This window comes from Phoenix dactylifera, chromosome 17 (genome assembly GCF_051530095.1).
Source record: "Phoenix dactylifera cultivar Ajwa chromosome 17, Ajwa_hap1_PhDact_Kaust_v1.1, whole genome shotgun sequence".
NCBI lineage: Eukaryota > Viridiplantae > Streptophyta > Magnoliopsida > Arecales > Arecaceae > Phoenix > Phoenix dactylifera.
The window spans coordinates 11576284-11594773 of record NC_143206.1 but is presented as its reverse complement, the minus strand read 5'-3'; the positions used below and the strand labels follow the sequence as shown (position 1 = coordinate 11594773).

At 37.3% G+C, this 18490-nt stretch overlaps 1 protein-coding gene across 1 annotated transcript; it reads left to right on the top strand.

The window, feature by feature from the left end:
- Positions 1–1557: 1557 nt before the first annotated feature.
- Positions 1558–18246, top strand: LOC103714686 (chromatin-remodeling ATPase INO80-like). Its single transcript, XM_008802043.6, has 22 exons — positions 1558–2071; positions 2595–2682; positions 2920–3788; positions 3888–4088; positions 4229–4339; positions 8421–8851; positions 9071–9179; positions 9308–9388; positions 9685–9857; positions 9974–10099; positions 10189–10350; positions 10439–10496; positions 10995–11225; positions 11472–11618; positions 11739–12299; positions 12520–12774; positions 12991–13098; positions 13758–13852; positions 13969–14125; positions 16224–16418; positions 16782–16907; positions 17330–18246. The coding sequence occupies exons 1-22, from the start codon at positions 2003–2005 to the stop codon at positions 17582–17584; spliced, it is 4608 nt and encodes a 1535-aa protein (XP_008800265.2). The 5' UTR covers positions 1558–2002; the 3' UTR covers positions 17585–18246.
- The last annotated feature ends 244 nt before the right edge of the window (positions 18247–18490 follow it).

The following is an 18490-nucleotide window of genomic DNA, read 5'->3' as shown; positions in this document are numbered from 1 at the left end:
GATTAAAGTATATCAGATTTAAATTAATTATAAATGCCTAGATTAGTAAAATATTTTTTAGTGATTTGTAAATGTTGAGTTATTGTTTATTTCTTAAGCAAGAATTTTGTAAAAGCAACATGATTCATTCTATAAGAGTTGATATTAACATGAGATCATGTGACATGATAATATTAATATTTTTTTATCATTTTTTATTATTAAGAATAACTGAATTATCTTTCCTGAATTTTGATCATTTTTTATTGAATTTTTTTAAGTGTATACCCTCCTAAATATGCGTAATTATATGAATACCCTTGCAAAGTTGTTATTTACATATGTATCCCTATAAAGTTTTCTTTTTGCGCATCTATCTGTAAAGATATTTCAGTCATTTCAAAATTAATTCGTTTATTTTTTAACAGATGGTAGGGGTACATATATAAAAAAGAAAGAAAAAATGGTATATATACAAAAGAAGTATTTTATGAGGATATACATACAAATAAAAATTTTACGAGGGTATTCATATAATTTTGGATACTTTGGGGGGCATACATGTAAAAAAGACTCTTAAAGAATCATCCCATTTCAATATTCTTCTAATGTGAGATTTTGAATTTTTTGAATCATTTGTTAATCAATTATTTTTAAACTTACTTTTCTCCTGGTTATTAATTTCATGTGGAGGTCACAAAACTTTAAAAAATACCTTACAAAAATAGTGAGGTAACTTTTTGAAGATCTTCTCTTGACTCACAAAAGTATTTGGTAACAGAGATGCCATCAAAAAATAGATTCAGTTAAATATCCTCAAAAGTGAGATTTTTAAACTAATCTTTAGTTAATTAATTTTATTTTTTTTGCATATTTACTAGATAATTTTTTATTTCTTCATCTTCCATAAGTCTAATCGTGTAGAACGAGCCTATTAAGGTGGTACGGAAAAACAACAGTTGAGATTACTTGGAATTGAATTGCCAACCTCTCTTTTAAGAGATGAAAGATGATGTTTCTTTGAGCTAATGATCAATGATTTACATTAGCATTTATATAAAAATTATAGGTTTTTTTTTTTTCCATAAATACTCTCTTAAATATCTTGCATAAATATCTTTCTAAATTGATATTTGCATGTTTATCCTCGTAAAACACTTGTTTTGCTATTTTATCTTTTTTTAATCCTTATTTTTATATATATACCTATAGTATCTAATACCATTAAAAAATTAACGGTTTCAAATTAAAACGACTAACATTCACTTAATGGATATATGTGCAAAAAAAATATTTATAAGACGATCGCGATGGAGAACGAAAAAATAATTTTAAAATTTTATTTTATTTTTAATTAAAAATAAATATGATTTTTATTAACGGTGTTAGAAGAACCGTTACATTAGGAGTATTTGTGGAAAAACAATGTTTATGGGGGTGCAGAAATAAATATAAATTCAAAGTGGTTTTTCACGTAAATTTATTTTTTTTTAAAGAAAAGTATTCATTAAAAAAACCCAAATTTATATGCAGAATGAGCTAAGGGCATTTATGTAATTTCATGCTCTTCTCCTCGCCGCGTTGCGATGGGCGACGAAGAATCCTCTCCCGACTGGGAAAGCCGACCCCCCGCCCAAAAATTCCAAGCCCTAGCTACGACCGCACAACTCCCGAACTACTCACCCTCCCCCGGCGCACGTTAGCGCCCACCCTTCGCTTTCCTGCTTACCGCCTCTCCCCCCCTCCTTTCTCTCTCTCCAATCGCCTCGCGGTCTCTTCTTTACCGTCACGCGCTCGCCATGCCTTTTGCCACCTCTCCCAATCCCTCTCGCTCTCGGACTCCCCCTCCTCCTCCCCTGCCCCCTTCTCTTCCTCGTCTCACGTGTCGCCCGCACGTGCGAAGTCGTCCCCGCCTCGGCTTCTCTCCCCCCCCTTTATACACCGCCCCCCTTGGGCTTCTCTCCAGGGTCTCCTTCGCGTGCGGGCGACGACGGTCTGAAAAACCTAGCGAGCCTCCCACCCCATGGACCCGCGGCGCCGCCACAAGAACGCCGGCAACGGCCTTTCGTACTCCAATCTCTTCGATCTCGAGGTGATTGTTCTTGCTTTTCGCCCCCAATTCTGTCTTGCTTCTGGGATCTTGCTGCGTTTTCGGGCTCAATGATCCGGTCTTTCTGGAGAAAATAAGAATTGGAGCCTTTTGCTTGAACATTGCTCGGGGCCTGCGTTTGTGTTCGTGTTCTGGTCTTGATATCTGCTTGCTTGTTGTACGTAATGTAAGGTTTCGTGGGGAATTTAGGGTTCTTGCGATTTCATGAGTATAAATTTCGGGGTGCCGGTCGTTGTATTTTTGGTCAGAAATTCAGTTATTCGTTTTTCCTGCTGTCTTTCTCTATTGCTGTGTTTATTGATGGATTAGGAGGATAATACGCTTTTCGCACAGATTGTGTTGCTTGACGATTTTTCGTTTGCACTTGTGGATTTTCTTTTCTTTTCTTTTGTCTTTTTTTTGGTTGTTCTGCAGGAGCTGATATATGGTCTTAAGTTTGGATATATTTGTTAACTTTATTGGTTATTTATTATGCATGTTGGTGTTCTTCTTGGGTTTTGTGTAGTCTTTGATGACTTTTCAAGTCCCCCGGCTGGAAGATGATTTTGATAACTATGGCAATGATAGTCAGGATGAGAGCAGTAGCAGCCAAGGTAGGCTATTGTTTTTATTTTTGTTATCAGCTTGTTTTCATTCACCATTCTGTTATTCATGATTTAGTGGAACCTATGCCTGCATTTCAAGTTCTAGTTTCAATTATGATTTAATTATATATTTTCTCATAAAGTAATGCTGCCTTACTATGATGGTAGATATTAGAATTTTGCTAGTTTCCCTTAGGTGCCAGTATATGATGCGTATATATTCTTGTTTGGTTGATTGATGATCAGACCACGGAGCCATGCTGGACCGTAGTACTGGAGCTATCACTGTTAGGTCTTCAGACTTGAGTAGGAGGCGGAAGAAGCGTTTAGTTGAGTCCGAGGCTGCATTGAACTCTTCGTTATGGAAAGATGCTGATAGTAACAGTCAGGATGATGAAGACTATGAATCACAAATCACTGAGGAGCAGTACCGTGCAATGCTCGGAGAGCATGTACAAAAGTATAGGAGGGTGAGGTCTAGAGATTCCTCATCGGGGTTGGCTTCTGCTAGGATGGCAATGCCAGGTCTGAAACGCAGTAACGGTACAAAGGTGGGGAAGTTCAGTAGTGAGCCTATACTTTCTGCTAAGGAAGAGGTAGCATTACGGGAGATTGAAAGATCACCAGAGTATTACGAGGCTGATTTTGATTTCGAATATGGTGGGAGCAGCAGGCTTTCTTCCTCTACTGATTCCGTTCATCTGGATATCGGGGAGGGTATCACATATAGGATACCTCCAACTTATGATAAGCTCGTGACTACCCTGAAGTTGCCAAGTTTTTCAGACATTCGGGTAGAGGAGTATTTCCTAAAGGGCACATTGAACTTACCGTCTCTGGCAGCTATGGTGGCTACAGATCGAAGATTCGAGGCTTGGAATCAAAGTGGGTTGGGTGAGCCTCAGCCACAGTATGAATCACTTCAGGCCAGATTGAAGGCATTTCCATCTGGAAATTCAAATCAGAAGTTCACTCTCCAAGTGTGTGATGTTGGTCTGGATCCCTTTTCAATTCCGGAAGGAGCAGCTGGGAGGATACGGCGGTCAATTATGTCTGAAACTGGTACCTTACAGGTCTGCTATGTTAAAGTCTTGGAAAAAGGGGATACATATGAGGTCAGTTCTGATCATTAGAACTTTTATTGGGAGGATGTTCCTTTTTAGTATTATAACAAACCTTTTTTTTTAAAAAAATCTTTGATATTTTAATTACAGATTATTGAGCGCAGCTTGCCTAAGAAGCAAATAGTGAAGAAAGAGCCTTCAGTAATTGAGAAAGAGCAGGCAGAGAAGATTGGGAAATTGTGGGTGAATATCGCGAGAAGAGATATTCCAAAGCATCACAGGATTTTTACTAATTTTCATAAGAAACAGCTTGCGGATGCCAAGCGCCTCTCAGAGGCTTGCCAAAGAGAGGTTATTTTTTGTTTTAAGTTTTGCAGCTTTACATTTTACTGAGATCTTTTCTGATTTTCTCTGCTCTCTTATTAAATCTTTCATTTTCTGGAATCTTTAATCATTTTTTGCTTTAACAAGTTCCACATAACAACATCCAGGTAAAATTCAAGGTGAGCAGGTCACTCAAATTGATGAGAGGTGCTGCAATTCGTACTAGAAAGCTTGCTAGAGACATGTTGATATTCCAGAAAAGAATAGATAAGGAGCAGGTATACATTTTTATCCAAGTAATAAACAATATTATCATTTTAAATTTTGGTTGTAATCCCATAGTGGTGTTAATGGAGATTCTTTAGTTTAGATATGTAAATATATTTTATATGTGTATAACTTCATAGTTTAGTCATCTAAGCCAGTAATATAAGACTACCAATCTAATATTCTATTTATTTTTTCCGGGGTCACATATTGATAGTCGGATATCTATATATACTTTTAGTTGAAGTTTTTGTTTCTATGCAATGATCATGGCTATAATTGATGTGTAGACTCTGTCCTGTTCATGTCTTTGGGATGGTCGAAAGAACCATTGTAGTGCACAAGTTCAATATAATAAATGCCAATTTTTGCGAAATGGTATTTATCTATTTGTCCTCAAACTTGATTAGGTGGGAGAACTTGCGCATAGATCATGTCTTAAGATGGCCAACCTTCAAGAAGTTTGATCCCAAGGTTTAAAAAATTGGTGTCAATGTTGGTACCAGTTTTTGGCCGGATCGATATGGTACCAATCCATCCTGTACTGACACATGATATGGGGCTCTATCTAGATATCATATTAGGACACCAAAAATCCCACTTTTATTATTATTTTTTCTTTTTTTGTTTCCAAAGCTTGTTGTATGTTGCGGTGATTTGTGTTTTAGATGCATTTTCAATAGCTATGTGACATCAGAGTTCGATAACAGTGCCGGCACTAATTGAGTCAACATGGATCAATAAATTAGCAACATTTATAATTAAAATGATAAATAAAGCGGGCCTTGTAAAAGAAAATGTATAATAAATCAATTTATAAATTTAATCCCAAGTAGAGCGTTTATACTTCATGGAGACATCTGGGCCTTATTTGTAGTCAGGACCTTAGATATTATACTGGCCTGGATATTGCCCCATCCTTGCTGGTCATATGATGTTTGATAATTACTTAGTTGTGGCTCCTAATATTGTGATCGTGTGTGTGGTCGTAGGAGACTAGCCGTCCCTGCACAAGATAGTGGGAGGTAGCACCATACTTCGCCTTTGGCTGTACCTATATCCATATGAGGGATAATATGCATAGTTTGATTCCAGATAAGATGAGTGGAAGAATGCATAAAGATTGTACATTGGATGGCGCATACCATTCATTCTAACTTTCTGATGCAGTAGAAGATTCACCTCCAGCATAAGATGAGATCTACGCTTTATAGCTATTTGATACACTGTCAAATCTATTACTAATCTCCATTTCATTCAATGTAACAGCTTTCGCCTACTCTAATACTTCTCATCTCCTTTCACCTCCCATCTAATTTTTGCCATCAACTTGGCTTCTAATGTGCTATGTGTGCATATAAATCTCCTACCTCTGAAAATAGCTTCTCTCAACTGACTTTCAAGTTCTCTATGTACTTATCCCTAAAACCTTGATCATGTGAGTTGTGAGCTGCACCATCTTTGAATCCTCTTCTTTTGTAGGAAATCTCCCTATCATGTTTAGATTTTGTTTAGCTCCCATGGTTCTGATCCTGCACGTCATGCTATACTATACCTTATCGATGATCAGACTGAGCCCCTGAGAATAACCACCGCCACCTCTAGATTGTCCACCTTGACATCCAAACCCATCATTATGATTGTCATTATCATCAACTCTAGTGAGAGGATCTATCCATCTGGGCAAGTTAGGATCTAATGGCTCTTGTAGCTTGCTGTCATCTTTTGAGCTAGTCTATCACAATCTACCTCAATCGGATTGATGACTTACACTTCCCCTTGGACTTGCCTTGCGAATTGCCCTAAATGGCTCGGGAGATTTGTTCACCACGCCTTGACCTGAACATCTTTTGATCGAATCGCTAACCAGAGTCTTTGGTGCCCAAGGGTCTCTTGTTGGTCTCACTCGTCGTGGGCAATATATTCTCCTCTATCCATCCATCCCCATCACACACATCTGCCCCCTTCATGATGGTTCTGTCTAGTTGTGGAGGATCCTCAGGCTCATCTAGCATGGAATCATCTTGAGCTCACTGATCTGCAACCTATTCAACCTCCATTATCATCACGAACAAAGTCATCGCCCAACAGGTCTTCCTGTCTATTCCTCTTGCCTTGATTCAAGTATTTCGATCATGGCTTCATATTGTTGGGTGTCAAGTCCAAGTTGTGCAGCCTCTTGGTCGTTAAGCAGTTTCATATTTTGTTGTGAATCGAGGTGCAAAAGTACTTTATTTCTTCTCACATTCGCTGGATGACATAGTTTGTGAGAGGACTAAGATGGCAATCTTCCTCAAATTGAGTGCATCGATGACCTACTGGACCACTACTCCCATACATCTAGATAATTTAGGGTCGCATAAGACTTGGATACATTAAATCCCTACAATCACTAAAAGAATGACTCACTGGAACAATTTCCTCATGATACCTAGAGACATCCTTGAAATTGATTGTTGAGCTCCCATTTTCCAAAACCTTCACACCTGTCATGGAATATTTTTCCCTGATCAGATAGTGTACACTTCACATCAATGTTAGATATGAAATATAATGCATTATTTAGTTCACTATCTCATTGATTGCATTTGTAGGTAAGCTCAGATCCCTCGACATCTGTTGCACCACTGCCCTAACTATTTGCAAGTTCCTATTTATAGTGCTATCATGATTCCATGTATTTTTCTTTGTGTATACATATAGAGATGGAAACCATGCTATGCACCCCTAGTTTGTAAGGTTTTATATTTAGAAATGCCCAAAAGGTGATCTTTGGATAACCAGGACTAGGTTTAGAATCTTTAGATTGTTAAGGCAAACAACTAAAATGGGAATTTTATGTGACATGCACCTTGACAATTAATTTGCAAGACAACTTAGAGGAATGTTGAAAAGTTAGAGTCCATGGGGTTTAGGATGGTATGAGTCAACCTATAGCTTGCTTCAATTTCTGGTTCGGACCTTAACCTTGAACAAAAATGAACTATCTAGGTGATGTTTCTAAGTAAAATATATATTTTTGGATGACTATGATATGATTTAGGGAGTAGGATTTGGTTTTAAAGGGTTTAGGTCTATGGATGATTAAAAAAAGTAGTAATTTTTGTTTTTTTAGAATTTTGTTTGAAAGATTTAGTTCAATATCCATCTAATCTAGTGGATGTATGAAGTCATGTAATGTAAAGAAGGATGTTGTGACCTCATCATTAGTGTGTGAGGTCATCACTCCAACTTTAAGATAATCCAGACTGTTCAATAAACAAAATGACTAATGTTTTGTATGAACTAAAAGTCATCAAGTTAGTAAATCTAAGGTTGGATGTCTTGCCATTATTTCAATTTCATATTTTTTTGTTACTGTTTTTGTTTGATGACAATATCATCTATTAATTTCAATTTATCATCATTAGTAACTTTCCAACTAGCTTGGTGAAATTATTTTCTCCACCCTTGCAACATGCAGACACTTTCTCCCCTCTTATTAGACTATACACCTTCAACTGACTATTTTGAAGTCATTTTGCTGGGCATTAAAATTCTGTGGATGAAGTTTGTTACCCAAAGGAGTGTATTCTATGAACCCAAAATATCATCATTATCAGATTTTCTCTTGGCTAAACTATTAAAATGGAATTAGGTAGTAGGGAAAAAAACAGGAAAATCATTTAGACAAGCAATTAGCAGATATTGATGCTGATTTTAGACTTCTTCCCTTTCATGTGAGAAGCTATATCAGTGAACAAGCTTCCTGGATTAGACCATGTGGCATGAAAATGAGGTTTACTATGTCTACTCATAAATGATTTGGAATTTTTCCAATTTGGTACTAATTGTAAAACTGTTCAATCATATAGATTGACTTTTGTGAGAGCTTGGATATATCTCTATTAGGAATAAATGTGAGGTATGCTGTGCACTTCTTGAATAACTTGAAGTTGCTACAATTTTGTTTTCACTGTTATTTTCTTCTGAAGCGTCAAAATGGGGTCTACATGTCATGCAAGGATTTTGAGGCTTATATTTTTTTGTATTGGCTGTTGAGATCTACTTGAGAACTTTTGTAACACAAAGCTCTGTTCTCTCACTTGGCAGGCGGAACTGAGGAAGAAAGAAGAAAGGGATGCAGCTGAAGCTTTGAAGCGTGAAGAAGAGCTCCGTGAAGCAAAGAGACAGCAGCAGAGGCTCAACTTTCTCTTGTCACAAACAGAGCTGTACAGTCATTTTATGCAGAATAAGTCTACTACACAACCGGCTGAAACCTTATCCCTGGCAGAAGGTGAATCTAAAGCTCCAGAAGAGGAATTAATCCTTGGGGATGTCGAACCAGGAGAGGAAGAAGATCCTGAGGAAGCTGAATTAAAAAGGGAAGCTTTGAGGGCAGCTCAACAAGCTGTCTCCCAGCAAAAGAAGATAACAAATGCATTTGACAATGAATGTTTGAAGCTGCGCCAAGCTGCTGAAGTGAATGTTCCAGCAGATGATTCATCTATTGCAGGGTCTAGTAACATAGACCTACTGAACCCGTAAGTTAAATCCTACTCATTAATGCCACATCAGCAGGCATATGTAAGAGCCCTCCACCCTACCGTCAGAAGGGAAGAAAAGGGGGAAAGAGGAAATAGAATTCTGGATGCTTTTGTAGCAACCATAGTGTCTCTTATTTATTAGTTGAATTAACTGGTGATGCTTGATTACATATTTTAATTGATTGAACTCCTGTTTTTATTTTATTTTATCTTCAGCTCGACAATGCCTGTAAAATCGACTGTGCGGACACCAGATTTGTTCAAAGGCAGTCTTAAAGAATATCAGTTGAGGGGATTGCAGTGGCTAGTTAGTTGTTATGAGCAGGTAATTATTGGAGGAATCACCATGTGAAACTTCTTCAATGATAATGGGTTTTATCAGATGTTTATACACGCCACTGTAGGGATTTTCCCCCATTATTCATTCTTTAATTTTATCGTCTTTCCTTACAGGGTTTGAATGGTATCCTTGCTGATGAAATGGGCCTTGGAAAGACCATCCAAGCAATAGCATTCTTGGCTCATTTAGCTGAGGTTGGTCAATCCACCTCTTGTTTGTGGAAGTGATTGTTAGATTAATAATTCTTAACATTGAAGTTAGTCGCTAGAGTTCTATGTTTTACTTGGATGAGTCATAATTGTTTCTGCTGTTATGAAAGTAGGTTCACATTTAATTTGTCATTCCAATATTGTCACTAGGATGAATATTCAGCTTCAGTATTTTATGAATTTTGATTAGAATGCAAAGTTGTCAAAGATTTTTTTACAGTTGTCTAAAGGTGCTTCTCTTACATGCTTTTCAAATTGCTGCAAATAATTGTTTTGAGCAGGAGAAGAATATATGGGGCCCTTTTCTGGTGGTTGCACCATCATCTGTCTTGAACAATTGGGCTGATGAAGTTCATAGATTCTGTTCTGATCTGAAAATACTTCCTTATTGGGGTGGGCTCCAAGAAAGAATGGTACTTAGAAAAAATATCAACCCTAAGCGACTATATCGAAGGTAAGCTGTGTATAACTGTGATTCATTTTCATCACATCCTAACATTTTTCTAAGTTTATTTTTCCCTCATATTCTCATTGTATTGATCATTAAGGACTTGTTTTGTTGTTTTCTAGGGAGGCTCGATTCCACATACTAATCACTAGCTACCAGTTACTTGTGACTGACGAGAAGTACTTACGGCGTGTGAAATGGCAGTATATGGTATTAGATGAAGCCCAGGCAATAAAGAGTTCAAACAGGTAATTTGCCATCTCTTTTCAACTTGACTTGCAATCTTGCCTTAACTTATATACTTACACATTTTCTCCTGTTTTATTTTTTCTTGTAGCATTCGATGGAAGACATTACTCAGCTTTAACTGTAGAAATCGCTTGCTTCTGACTGGAACACCCGTACAGAATAACATGGCTGAACTGTGGGCCCTTCTTCATTTCATTATGCCGACTTTATTTGACAGCCATGAGCAGTTCAATGAATGGTTTTCAAAAGGGTATTTCTTCACCAGATGTTCCTTTTCAGTCTTTGAGCATTTTAATTTCATTATCTCTCTTGCTTATATATCCTGTTGTTTATGTTAGCATTGAGAACCATGCAGAACATGGAGGCACTCTGAATGAGCATCAGCTTAATAGACTGGTAAGCAATGTTGCTAACATAATAAGTTTTGTAATTTAAACTGAAAACCTTGTGTGTGAATTAAAATCAGTCTGCAAACATAATTAATTGAAAAATGGAACTTTGCAGACCTTAATAATTGTCCTCAATTTGAAACTAATTATAGATGATGAGACTGATGGGCTTGCACGTAAGTGCCTAGTTTTCTTTATTGGGAGTCAAATTGAATAATCATTTAGATTGAAAAAAATTGAATTATTAGCTAGTGAGCTATGATGTTACTTGAGAAACTTTGGGAATCTAAACACAATTCAAATTGATCCTGTTACCTTATATTATTAAAAATACAAGGAATTTTTAAGCACAATTGCTAGAGCTCTTGGAATAGTTAGAAAAATATCTTGTAATTTGTTTTGTTTCGTTCTCATTAATTAGGCATGTTTAAGCTTATGACCAATTTTGTTTATTTTTAGTTGCTAAAGCTTCATGGGATATCAACCTGACTTCTTCTTTTAACAGCATGCAGTTTTAAAGCCTTTTATGTTGCGTCGGGTTAAGAAAGATGTCATAACAGAGTTGTCTGGGAAGACAGAAGTCACAGTTCACTGTAAATTGAGCTCCCGGCAGCAGGCTTTTTATCGTGCTATAAAGAACAAGATATCCCTTGCTGAGCTGTCCGATGGTAGTCGCGGCCATCTAAATGAGAAGAAAATAGTTAATTTGATGAACATAGTTATTCAATTACGAAAGGTATTCTTCTGATTTCATCCACATTTTTTTGAACTCCTGCATTTCGTATGCTATTTGTTGTCTGTTTAGATTTTGATTTCCTGTAGTGCATCTAAAGTTAGGCAGGATGTAGGTAATTGTCATTGTAAGACAATAATTAGAAAAGGCTTTCTATATGTTGTTTTGTTAGTCTCTAGTAGTCATTTTTGATGGAAAAAAATATTGTTAGTTTCAAGTAGTCATGTTTCATTTGTTATCTAATGACAGGTCTGCAACCATCCAGAGTTATTTGAGCGTAATGAGGGAAGTTCATATTTTTACTTTGCGGATATCCCAAATTCTCTTCTTCCTCCTCCATTCGGGGAACTGGAAGACATACACTATGCTGGAGACTGGAATCCTATAACATACAAGGTTCTTTTCTATATCATTTTCTTACTCTATCATCTTATGAGCTTTCTGGCTATACACTTCTTTTCTTTTCCCTCCCTTTTCTCATTCATATCCATTACTGGATTTACTTTCTTATTTCAGGTGCCAAAGCTGGTCCATAAAGAGATCATCCAAAATGCTGAAATGCCTTCTTCAGTTTCTGGATGTCACATTCAGTGCGAATCTTTCAAGAGACTTTTTAATATATTTTCAACAGACAATATTTATCAGTCCACAGTGTCACAATACAGATGCTCAAATGATTATTGCATGAGTGATGGAGCATTTGGATTTACTCGTTTGATAGATTTATCCCCGGCAGAAGTTTCTTTTTTAGCTAATTGTTCTGTACTTGAAAGGTTGGTATTTTCTGTAATGAGGTGGGATAGACAGTTTATTGATGAAACTGTAGACCTGTTCATGGATTCAGAAGGTGGTGATCTTCAATACAATCACCTTAATAAAGGGGCGGTTAGGGCTGTCGCACGGATGTTGCTGCTGCCAACAAAATCTGAGGCAAGTTTACTTAGAAGAAGGCTTGCGACTGGCCCAGGTGATGACCCGTATGAGGCATTAATCTCCTCTCATCAGGATCGGTTCATATCCAATACCAGACTTCTGCATGCAATATATGTTTTCATTCCACAAGCCAGAGCCCCACCTGTAAGTTTCATTTGTTTCTTTCAGTTTCTTAAACATCCCACATCTCATAAATTTTCTTTTCACTATATAATAAATTGACATTATAGTGAAATCTACTTTGTTGCCCTGTTCTGTTTCTTCAGGTCTTGAAACTTAATCTCTGCTGTCTCAAGTTTTTCTTATATTTATGTATATGGCATGTTCCTATTTTCTCTATTGACAGTTGCTTTCTTCTCCACAGATTAACGCTTGGTGCCCTGACAGGAGCTTTGCTTACCAAATGGTTGAGGAATTGCAACATCCTTGGACAAAAAAACTGTTTGTTGGGTTTGCTCGTACGTCTGAGTTTAATGGTCCCAGAAAGCCTATTGATCCTCATCATTTGATACAAGAGATGCCCTCAGAATCACATGTTCATCCCTTGCTTGAGCTCCCATACAGCATATTTGGTTCCTGTCCACCGATGCGAAGCTTTGATCCTGCAAAAATGCTCACGGTATATAAGAGCTCCCCTTTTTTTCGTTAGAAATTGAAATGATATATTCTCTCCAAATTATGTTCAAAATGTATGTATTCATGTTGGTAAAGGCCTCACCTTTTTTATTTCCCTACTGAGTTGTTATATCTAGCCATTATTGTGGTAGTCATCTAGCATCATGCATATACTCTGAGGATTATTATTCGCTACTAAAGTAAATTCTCTCATTCATAGGATTCTGGAAAGCTTCAGACACTGGATATACTATTGAAACGTCTACGAGCTGAAAACCATCGTGTGCTTTTGTTTGCACAAATGACAAAAATGTTGAATATTCTTGAGGTATTTCTTGTCCCTTATCTTCATGGCAATTAGTTATCTATCCTGTGCAAGTACCTTTGTCATGGACTTCTTTATTTTTAAAATGAAATTCCAATGTTTGGATGAGAAAAGACTGCATATTTATTGTGGTTCGGCAACTTGGCTGTTAAAGGCTCAAATGTTTTCTTGTATGAGGGTGGAAATTGAAAGGAGGAACTTAATATATCATGGTGTTGGTATTAAAGAAAAGGATTTAACAGTTGTAGACCATCAGTTGAGAGTCATTTACTTTTATACAATAAAGTATCAGCAGATTCTCGAGCCAGCTATCTGGGAGTCGATTGCTTAGTATCTGGAATATACTACCTAGAATAATGCAACCACTTCTGAATCTTCCTGGAATCTTGAACTGCACCTGCCTCCTGACTGCTTTCTTAGTTGAAGTATTTCTAGAATATCTGCTTCTTTGCACCTTGCACTCGTTCCCGATTTTGATTTTGGCTTCTTTGTGGTGTTTGGCTTGCTTTCAAAAAACTAAAGCCTCCGACTGCCCTTTCTATTACAACACTTATAACTTGTATATCTTAACTGTCAACTAATTAAATGAATTACAAGCTGATGCTAATAATTAACTTCTCCCCATCCCCCCAAAAAAACACTTAAATGTAATTATTTTGCAGGACTACATGAATTACAGAAAATACAGATATTTAAGATTTGATGGATCATCCAATCTGATGGATCGTCGTGACATGGTTAGGGACTTCCAGCGTCGGTAAGCATTTAGTTTTTTTCACTGTCACAATTTATGTTTATGTATTTTTGTTGATGAGCAGAGAGCCATTGAACACTGTGGATCAGACTGACTTAAGATTCTCTTTCTTTTTGCAGGAATGACATTTTTGTTTTCTTGCTGAGCACTAGAGCTGGAGGACTTGGAATCAATCTGACAGCTGCTGACACTGTAATCTTCTATGAAAGTGACTGGAATCCTACATTAGATCTACAGGCAATGGATAGGGCACATCGGCTGGGTCAGACAAGGGAGGTCAGTGAAACCGATATCCTCCTATTTAGATTTTGATCCATACTGGAACTCTTGATTTTTGTGCGATCAAGGGTTTTATTCAAATGGGCTATCTATCAAAATCTTAAATATTATGATTTGTTATAACTTATACAGCAATTTCTACCTTCCACTATATGCATGAGGCCTTTTCTCTTTTATGCTTGGTATGTTTAGGGCTGTCAATGTTCCTTATAATCGGTGAAGGCCCAGCCAATAAAAATCAAGTGCTGATTCAGATCTCATGCCCTTTATCCTGACCTGGGCCAGAAACCTTGACGCCCAGCTAGCTGGATCTGGGCTTATAAGTTTTTGTAAAATATGAATAGGGCATAATCCAGGCTCAGCTTGACAAGAAACCCGGACTCCAGTCAGGTCTTGGCCTGTCATCCTTGGGCTAGCTATGGGCCAGGCCGTCTCAGGCTTGGGCCAGACCAGGCCTGTTCTGGCCCATTGGCATGCCTAAGTATATTAATATAAAATTGCTGCTTGCCCATAATACTGGCTGGTTGGCATGTCCATATTTTTTATTTTCCACTTAAAACTCAACTATGTTTATGACCTCATGTACTTACCTTGGAAGCAAACATGAGTTCCATCCTTCACATTTATTTCTAATTTAGAGAAACTAGAGGGAAGTGCAAGACAATGTCTTGTAGATATTTTTGGATTTCAGATGGTTATTTTGTGATATAAAACCCAGAACCCATGATATTTCCCTACACCATTTCTGAGATTCACATAAAATATGTAAATATGTGTATAATTTAAATATATCATGCAAATATTACTAAATTACAAAGTGAATGGAGATAGAAGCATGAGTGAGAGAGAGGTGTTCTCCATGTCCCTTTACTGTTTTCAGTTCACATGTTGAGTAAATCATACTTATGTATACAGCTTTTATGTAAATGCAAGAAGATGTTCCAGTCAGAATTTGTTTGATACAAATGATAAAAGAATTGAAGCCCACTATGCTATGGTTTCTATATGTCACAAGTGGGTTTGGGGCTTGAACTGTGTAGAAATCAACTAAATAATAAAGTTTTCTATCATATGAAAGAAAGCATTTCGACTCTGCTGGCTCATGGGCCAGCATGACCTTTTTCTACATGGTTAATTTCTAATTTTGATCTCCCTTATAGATGATGCCTTTTATGTATTCATATTCATCATCCCCAGCCTTTTGCCTCATAAAGAGGTTGTTTGAGCAATGCCTGATTTTTCTATGTTGGACAATAAGATAGAGAGTGCAAATATCAGGTGCTTATAACTTTGGTTTACTGGGATGTAACACGACATCTTATCTGTCAGACATTGCCTGCAGAGCTTCAGAGGGCTGAAGAAATAAAGCAGTAAGATGGAGAGATTTATGGTAGGGGCAGAATCTATGAATTCCAGAATCCTGAAAATTTGGGCATAACATGAATCACTTTTAATTGGCTTATTTTATCCAGAAGTTTTTAGATTAATTTATTTGAAGACTCCCTGCCTTCCTATCACTCTTCCTTAAATTCAGCAACTCCTCTCGGGTGGTCATGCACAGGATAAGTTTCCTGGCATCCAAACAAGCTCAAAATCTTTGTAGCTTAATTGTCTTCAAGAACGGAATGTTATGTACAGAAAAAGTCAGAATCTTACATTTATAAGCGTGTCTAGATTTTCCTTCATGTGTTTGTAGTGCTGTGTCAATTGTTTTCTTCCTTTGAATTGGATGGATATGACATACAGATCAGAAGTTTAATGCGTTCATTTAGTTTATAAATTTGTGTGGGAGATTCTGTTATTGTAATGTCTAGGCATCTCTTACACTTGCATATGTTGCATATACGAGCTTATGTTGCATCTCTTTTGAATTTACCTCATAGTAATTTGGCTAGATATGAAAGGCAACTCAAAATATGAAAATCATTGCTTTATGGTTTCATTAGCTTGTCATTCATCAGGCATATAGTGCATACAACATCTTTAAAGCTCGACTCTGCTATACGGGACTTTGTTTCTTAATCTTTTGCAATGTTAACCATGTAATTAAATACCTGCATTTGACGTGTTTTCTCTTTTTTTTTGTTTTGTTTAGGTTACTGTATATAGGCTAATATGCAAGGAGACAATTGAGGAAAAGATCTTGCAAAGAGCAAGCCAGAAGAATACCGTTCAACAGCTGGTGATGACAGGTGGCCATGTGCGGGGTGATTTGATGGCTGAGGATGTTGTTTCTCTACTTCTTGATGATGCACAGTTAGATCAGAAACTGAGAGAAATACCCCTGCAGGTGATTATTTGTTCTTCTGTTGATTTTCTTTGTTTTCAATCTTTCCTTTTGAGGCTATAATTCATAATATTTAGATATGGTTTTGATCACCCTCATGTATCAGAGAAAATCTGCTGAAAAGTGCTACAAATAATGTTTTTTTTTTTTCTTGATCAGAGGCGGTCCCTCATTTTCTGAAATAGATCAATCTCTCTACATTTTACATAATGATCTTAAAATTGGGTTTGGTAGCATGGTTGAAAAGTTCATGCAGTTCCTCTCTGTTGGGTTTCATATTAAAGATTCCATGCATCGAGATACCTGTTACTGCACACTGTAGAGTTTGAGCACTGCATATGACTGATCCTAATTATCCTCTATCAGGCCAAGGATCGGCAGAAGAAAAAACGAGTAACAAAGGGTATACATGTAGATGCAGAAGGAAATGTGTCTATGGAAGACGTGATGCAGGATGCAGAATATGAACCAGAGAATGCAACTAACAAAAAGGTATTTTTAATTTAATATTTACTTCTGAAGTTTTCCCATGTTTCCCGATCTTCAACTGGGATCAGCAATGGTTAATTGGGTAATTATGCCTCTTGAAGGATTTGAACTCCAAACCCATTGCATGGAAAACTGATGAGTATTCTTAATGATGTTTTTGTCATTTATGTACGGGTCCACCACATCTAGGTGGGCATTCCAGTATCTGATAGTGATTATGCTCTTTTTCTGTTGATCCTTCATCAAGATGCTGATTAAGAATTGAAGCGTGAATTTTGATATGCACTAACCACGCTCAGTTGTTACCATTAATGCTATCACAGCACAAACAAAATGCTTGCACACACCCAATATAAAAATATAGTAAGTTATTGATGTAACTGCATATGTTTGATTTAGTGACACTTTATGTGACTTTTGCTCAGAGGAAATCAGATTCTCAAAAGAAAAATCCTCCAAACCCACAGAATCCTCAGAAAACTGCCAAGAATGCAGATCTGCCTGTGGAGTTGGACGAACCTAGCCCAGGTGGATACGAGGAAGATCAGACCACGCAACAGAGGCCAAAAAGACTGAAGAGGCCAACGAAGAGCGTCAACGAGAACCTTGAACCTGCATTCAACTCCACCACCAACATGTTGACCACAAGCTCTACCAAAGCATCAGCCGTCATTATATGACTTGCCGTGGTGACGTTAGGGGTGTACAGGAAGGAATGGCATCTCATGCTCTTTCTCCAACTGCACAGAAGTTTTTGATGGAAGATTCAAAGCATGAATCAGTCTTTGGCTAGCCCTAAGGATTGAGATGGAGACCTAGAAGTTATCATGCGTTCCTATTTGTATGTCTGGGCCCGAGGCTCTATAGGCGAGGAGTGCATGCCCTCCATCCCGGGGAATAAGCATCACGAGCTTTGGAGCTGTATGAGGTTGCCTGTGGTCATCTAGATTCAAGAAACAATCAGTATGTGGTTGGCATTGGCACAGCAAATGGTTATGCGCAGAGTGGAATCTTCAGAATTAGTGGACGCTCAGACGAGAAGATATCTAGCGTATTGTTGGTTATATCTTAATATTTATTTGGTGTTAAATTCACAGTTTTGGTTTTCTTGCACCCAAGGCCATCAATATCTTCAGATTATAGAAAATGGCATGGTGAGGCTGCTGTGTAAATAAGCATTATAAGCATAGTGATAAGTTCTCACATGGTAGTATTCGTGTAAAATGGTCGTCTTTCTAGATGGCGCGCAGAAACAAATTAACGTTCCGTTTTTAGCACAATTAATATTGATTAAAACTGTACAAACTAGTGGACTACGGTCAGTTTGTTGCAGTTGGTAAAATTCTTTGATCTAGGCTTCTTGGAATTTCAGCTTCTTGGTCGTAGAAAGGAACTTTTCTAATAATCTTTTGCCATTCCTAATCATGCCATTATTTATTGTTGGCTTAAGTATGCCCTGCCTCCAAAGCAGACTGCTTTGGTTTATTTTAATATCCGCGTGAGCCACGTACTTGGCCTCTTGCCTTCATGATATATGTTGCATTTTTATTTGCATATTGGATTGTTGCCTTGATGCTTCAGAGACT

Bases quoted from the DNA above. Each gene is read 5' to 3' on its own strand.
- LOC103714686 (XM_008802043.6), top strand. From the start codon at position 2,003: ATGGACCCGCGGCGCCGCCACAAGAACGCCGGCAACGGCCTTTCGTAC. The intron at 12,300-12,519 runs GTAAGTTTCATT...TCTTCTCCACAG, and splicing joins CACAAGCCAGAGCCCCACCT to ATTAACGCTTGGTGCCCTGA. The intron at 16,419-16,781 runs GTGATTATTTGT...ATCCTCTATCAG, and splicing joins TGAGAGAAATACCCCTGCAG to GCCAAGGATCGGCAGAAGAA.